General features: G+C 40.0%; 1 protein-coding gene across 1 annotated transcript; it reads left to right on the top strand.

Annotated features, from left to right (window-relative positions):
- Nucleotides 1-357: 357 nt before the first annotated feature.
- On the top strand, nt 358-2,932 carry LOC131160432 (uncharacterized). Its single transcript, XM_058116110.1, has 2 exons — nt 358-976; nt 1,575-2,932. The coding sequence occupies exon 2, from the start codon at nt 1,623-1,625 to the stop codon at nt 2,577-2,579; it is 957 nt and encodes a 318-aa protein (XP_057972093.1). The 5' UTR covers nt 358-976; nt 1,575-1,622; the 3' UTR covers nt 2,580-2,932.
- The last annotated feature ends 3,076 nt before the right edge of the window (nt 2,933-6,008 follow it).

Here is a 6,008-nt window from a genome sequence, read left to right as displayed (position 1 = left end):
TCCTACTTTTACCCCTTAATAAAAAAAAAGGAAAAAAAAATACTTCATTATGTGAGATTTCAATCTAAACGAGATATAACTTGGTGAAGATTATAATAATACGAGGTTCGACCTATTTTAATATATTTAATATAAATATTATTTATATTTGATTGAGTCCAAATTTTACTTAAACAATTCTTGGGAGTGATTTTTGGAAAAATACTCCTCAAAGGGGAAAGCTAGTTTTGGTAAAATTTTATTATAGGGGAAAAGAGGGGGGATAGGTTTGTATATATGGGAAAACAGCAGGGACAATATCGTCAAGCCAAAAGAAATATGTGGGGTTTATCAGTGTTTTTGCGCATCTGTATATCTACCCTCTCTGGTACATGAAGCACTTTCTCTCTCTCTCTCTCTCTCTCTCTCTCTCTCTCTCTCTCTTTTCTCGCTGTGTTCGTCTGTGGTGGAGCTTTTCTCCTCTCCGATTTCCACCCAAGATTCGAGCTCGCGAGATTGTTGATTCTCTCTGGGCATCTTGACATTCGCTTCGCTGCTGCGAGTTTCGCGGGGCAAACCGAAATCGCCATAAAGAAGGACTTTGATCTTCGGGGAATCAGAAGATAGCGGCGGCTCTGATACGGTTTCTCCGCTGTTCGCGGCGGGTTTCGGGAATGCCGGCCAATTGAATCTGCTGGGTGTTCTGGGCGCTGCTTAATCTGCCTGGGTTTCTTGTGAATTTTTGCGAAGTCTTGTGCTGCTGGTTCGGCAATGGCGTGACGCGATGGAGTGTTCTAGGGTTTTCTGCTTTTTCTCGTGCATTTCCGGTGGCATTGGTAGTGGCAGAGCATGCGTGGAGTGTTTAAGTGGATTTTGACTGTTCGGAGAACCTCCACTGCAAGTCGTCTTTGGCCCTTGATTGGATGGGATAGCTGAAAGATCATGGGCGGGCATTTAGGGTTTCCAAATGCAATCCAGCTTTTGGAACGAAGTTCAGGTATTCTGTTTGATCTTCTTCGTACTGAATCTGCATTACTTAATCTACTGAACAAACGCAGTTAATAGATTCGCTGTATTGCTTGTTTGGGCTGGATTCTTCCAGTAGCTACAAATTCCAATTTTCTTTCATTTCTATTCTCCCGGGAAGGAATACAAAGAACTTTGGGTTTTAATTTTCCTCGAAACTGAAAGATTCCCTGGCCTTTACACTTGTCTGGCAATGCTCTTGTAAGCGTCTCTTTTAGAAGGATTCCAAAGGGGAAAAGTGATCCGAGGCACATTATATATACTCTGCAACGGTTGGGTTTGGATTGAATGCTTCAAAGTTGCTTTTATTATCCAAATCTTAATCTCGTGAGAATATATCTTTTTCTTTTGTAAATTGCAACTGCCCGCTGTTCCCATTAACAGTGCATCCACTGCAAATCATTTCCAAATATGGAATTTTAGCTCTGAGAGGAGTGATTCTTACACAAACGAATTTGGCAGAGTTTCAATTCCATTTTGCTTGGCTTCCCATATTCTATGTTCTGGATCTGACCATTGCATACATTTTTTGTGTTTGACTTTTGGGTTTTATCTTGGTGGGATTTAAGGACACAATCTAGCGGCATTGTGCTGAATTTTGAAACTTGAAAGCATCGATGGGGCTTCTTCGAAGTCTCGCGATGCTTCTTCTGTCCATTTGGTTATTATTCTGGTCTCCGAAGGTGAGAGCTCAATCTTCTGGATTTTCTGTTGGCCCTGCACGTTCCCTAGACGCACTTCTTCAAGATTATGCATACAGGGCCTTTGTTCGCCCAAGAACAGGCATTCCTTACGATGGTGTTGTTCCTTCAAATTTAACTGGGATTAAGATTGCAGCAATGAGGCTCAGAAGTGGTAGCTTAAGAAGTAAAGGTGTTGAAATGTACAAAGAATTTGTCATTCCTATTGGTGTTTTAGAGCACCCATATGTGCGAAGACTTGTTCTGGTGTACCAGAACTTGGGAAATTGGTCTTCAAGGTATTACCATCTAGATGGTTATATGCATTTAGCTCCTGTCGTGGGTCTTCTTGCTTATGATGCATCAAACTTATCAGCTACAAATTTGCCTGAATTGAACATTACAGCATCCGGGGAACCCATAACAATCAAGTTTCAGAATTTGAAATCAGTGTCGGATGGGTCAGTTGCCAAGTGTGTTCACTTTGATTTGCATGGTTTGGTCAATTTCAGCAATGTAGCATCAGGTAATGTGTGCTCAACGACCCAACAGGGGCATTTCTCCATAGTGGTAGAGTCAACTGCGCCTTCTCCGGCACCATTGCCTCCTACCCCAAGTGGTGGAGCCCCAACAGTTGAACCAAGTGGTGGGAAGAGCAATTCCAAGGTCTGGATAATTGTTGGCTCTGTGGTGGGTGGGGTTTTGTTGTTGTTTTTGTTAGCGTTCCTGGTATTGTGGGTGGGGAAGTATAAGCGCAGGAAGAAAATGCAACAGATGGAGAAAGCTGCAGATGTGGGGGAAGCCTTCCAGATGACCTCAGTGGGGAACACCAAAGCTCCGATAGCAATGGTGACTCGGACGCAACCTATCCTAGAGAGTGAATATGTGCCCTAACTCTTTACCCACCTGTACAACCTACCTTTCACCTCTCCTTCCTAAAGATCTGTCTGCCATTCATATTCAAGTTCAATTCATGCATTCATATATTTTTCTCATTGCACCTCTTCTTTTTTTGGTGGTGTTGGTTCGTTCTTTTGCTTTTGTTCTCTCATGGTCCCTTTTGGTTGCAGAGTTGGTGAATAGGATTGTTGTGTATATAATGATCTGTTACCACTCACAGAAGCATCCACATATCTCTGATTCATTTGTAGTGTGTTTGTGTAGCTCAAAGTGATTCTATATGTGAAGAGTTTAGCCGCCCCATTGACAGCAATAAAATTCACTCCCCTTTTTGGATTGCTTCAAAATTGAATCAGCTTTCTCCTGTGGCTTGTGCTGTGTGGATCGTGGACAGTTGATTCACAATGGCGTGGGTAGGAAGACTTAGAAATTGGTTGAGCCTCTTTTGAGTGTGGGCGTGTGAATGTGCTTACCATGAGCTTGGTGGAGCCTCCACCAGCTATTCCTGCTCTCTGATGTTGTTCAAGCTGTTCACACCTGGCCCCGGCCCTGGCCTGGCCTAATTTGAAAATTTTAAATGATTTTTAAGGCATCTTCATGAGAGAGAAAAAAGGTTTTTTTGAAAAATAATAATAATATAATTGCAGTTCTGAATCAGGTTTTTGCTTAATTTGGGTGATAAATTTGTGCCTGGAGATGTGAATTTACAGGCTGGGACATGCTACTACCCTCTGAAGGCAATAAAGGCATCAACAGTTGCACAGGTAATTGCCATTTGTGAGAACTCAATGCTCAATAGCATAGCCAGTCTGCTACCAAACACAAACACACAGCTGTGCAAGTGTGAAATGGCCCAATCAATGGGTGGCTACCCCTTGTTTTCTTCTCAACATGGCCATGTGAGAGTGAGGGGAAGAGAGAGAGATTTAACAATTAACAAGTGCAGGGGCCCAGCAGGGGCCCAGACAACAGAAGGCACTCTGTAACCCTGCAACTTTTTGACCAGTTGCTCTATGCGAGTATATAACATGGTGCCACTGCCAACACACACTTCCAACACACACTTTCCCAAATTGCCCAATTTGCATCCACGTCCAAGCAGCTTATGACTTATGAGTAAGTTTTTAAAAAAAAAAATAAATAAATAAATAAAAATTAATAAATGGGTCTTGAAATTAAAGAATGCTCTTAGGTTAAGGCTACAGTTGGCAGAAAAGAATGCTTGTTTTCTTGCGAGAGACTTTTGATAATCGCATCCACCCTAGCAAAAATATCATTTTCCTTTTTGCATTTTTATATGCTTAGTTGAGGGCTTGATGTGGAATGCTTGTCGACAAAAAGATACAAAAAGCCTTAAAGCCCCCTCCAAAATTAGAATAAAATTAAAGTGGAGAGCTATGTGGATCCTAAGCGCCAAAAGCAAAAATGGCCTCCCATGACCTTTCTTTTCCTTTATTAAAATAAAATGGTATTTAAAAATTTACTCTACTCATCTTTGGATATTATATATATAGGTGAGAGAATGTCTTGCACGTTTTTGTTACTATTGCCAAAAATAAAAAGTTGAATTTTATACTTATCTGCCGATGCAAAACTCTTGGTAGTATTTTATTTATTTCTTTATTTTTTCCTGATAATAATAAATGTTCGCTATATCATTAATTCTATTGAAGTTTTAAAAATATTGACTTTAAAAGTTCTTTTGAAAAAAATTTGACTGGGTTTTATATTCATTTAACAGCTTCAATTTTACCAATATATTCCTTACGAAATTCAACTCTGACTAATAATTGGATTAATAATAATATTTTACCCTTTCCAAAACACAAAAATAAGTTAATTTGAAGTCTAGGAAATTAAATATTGTGGTAGGCCTTAGTGCAGCACATACGCCACAAAGCTAGTCATAACTCACAAGAAAAAGGCCAAAGAAAGAGCATTAACAAGCGATAAGGGCCAAAAGATGAGGAGTTGGTGGCATCAGTGCCCTTCGCTCACGGATGTACAGTAGATCGTCGAACCATAGAAAACTTTAGGGTCACCAACCGATGCACCGAAATCAATTTCATGTTTTTATGCGTCCTGTGCTTCAAGCTGTCACAACCCAATGTTAATTTGGTACATCAAGTACATGAGAAACGCTTCTTTCTTTCTATCGTATTCCTTCTAATTTTTCCACCAGTCTTGTGTGGCTTCTGTTCCAGGGTATATTTGACTCGACTGCACTTTTTGTGATTTCTATTTGAAAGCATAGACGAGCCTAGTCTGCCTGCAAGTTGTGAAACAATCTTTTGTTAACTCAATTCAATTAGATTATTCCATTTGATTAGAGTAATTTGACAAACCAATTTTGAGGGTTCCATAATATTCCTTTCGATCCAACCCCCTAACTTCTGCTGTTCATTTTCTTAAATTATGTGTATATTTCATGTTATCTTATACTTCGACCAAACTCAATTAAGTCGAGCTCTTATTTTAAGAATTCGTAATCAAGTCCGAGCTAAAGTTCAACCTTAAGATAGACTGTGATCAACTCGAGTTCAAACTTAAAATGTCCCCCGTGTTCAAAAAATTGAATACAGAACAATATTTGCAACATTTTCAACAACTCCTATTATGTATGATATGTGAACTGCTACACACTACTGGCTCTCATATAATCTCAAACCACCACTCCTTCCAGTTCCACGCATGACAGACCCACATCCATGTTCATCCCATGACGAAACAAGAGCAGTTTAAGACTCTGCATGACTAGGAAGGATCACTCAAAAACTTCTCACCTACTTTTGACTCAACTGGAATCTACAGTACTTTCCTAGGCTAAAGAATAATTTAATAACTGAAAAATGATGCTTTGTTCTGGATAAAATAAAATATAAAATTGTATAGAATATGATTGAATTCCTATTGAATCAAAACCACAATCTCAAACTTGATGTTCGTAAAGATAGGGGTAAGAATTGGACCTAACACTTGCGGGATCTCAATAATTCTCAAAGACTTGGGGGGCACATAGAATACCTAAGATGAGGAGGGTGAGGCAGCTTAGGCAGAAGAAATCTAGAACACCTACTCTCATCAATAATGTAAAAAGGGAATCCAAAGGGGCCGTTGGATTTCACAATCACAACGTGCCTCCTCTGTTCTGGCTGTGTCTCATCTTTTGTCAACCACCAAAACCCACTCATCAGTAGTTAACACTCCTACACAACTCACCCCTTCTCATTGTCTTTGTCCTCATTTTCTCTCCTTAATCCTTCCTCTCGTATGATCCTACCAGCTGCTTGTTTTCCTGCCCTGGTTGGCACTGCATCAAATCACTCTTAATTTTTTTCCCACATTTAATCATAGTGCTATTACCTAAAAAAATTAGGGGGGGGGGGGGGGGGGGAGTGGTGGTGATTGTCAACTCAAAATAAA

The sequence above is a fragment of the Malania oleifera genome, chromosome 7, assembly GCF_029873635.1.
Source record: "Malania oleifera isolate guangnan ecotype guangnan chromosome 7, ASM2987363v1, whole genome shotgun sequence".
Taxonomy (NCBI): domain Eukaryota; kingdom Viridiplantae; phylum Streptophyta; class Magnoliopsida; order Santalales; family Ximeniaceae; genus Malania; species Malania oleifera.
The sequence above is the reverse complement of the archived record's forward strand: the minus strand, read 5'-3'. Positions and strand labels throughout refer to the sequence as shown.

Coding starts and splice junctions, on each gene's coding strand:
- LOC131160432 (XM_058116110.1), top strand. CDS start 1,623: ATGGGGCTTCTTCGAAGTCTCGCGATGCTTCTTCTGTCCATTTGGTTA.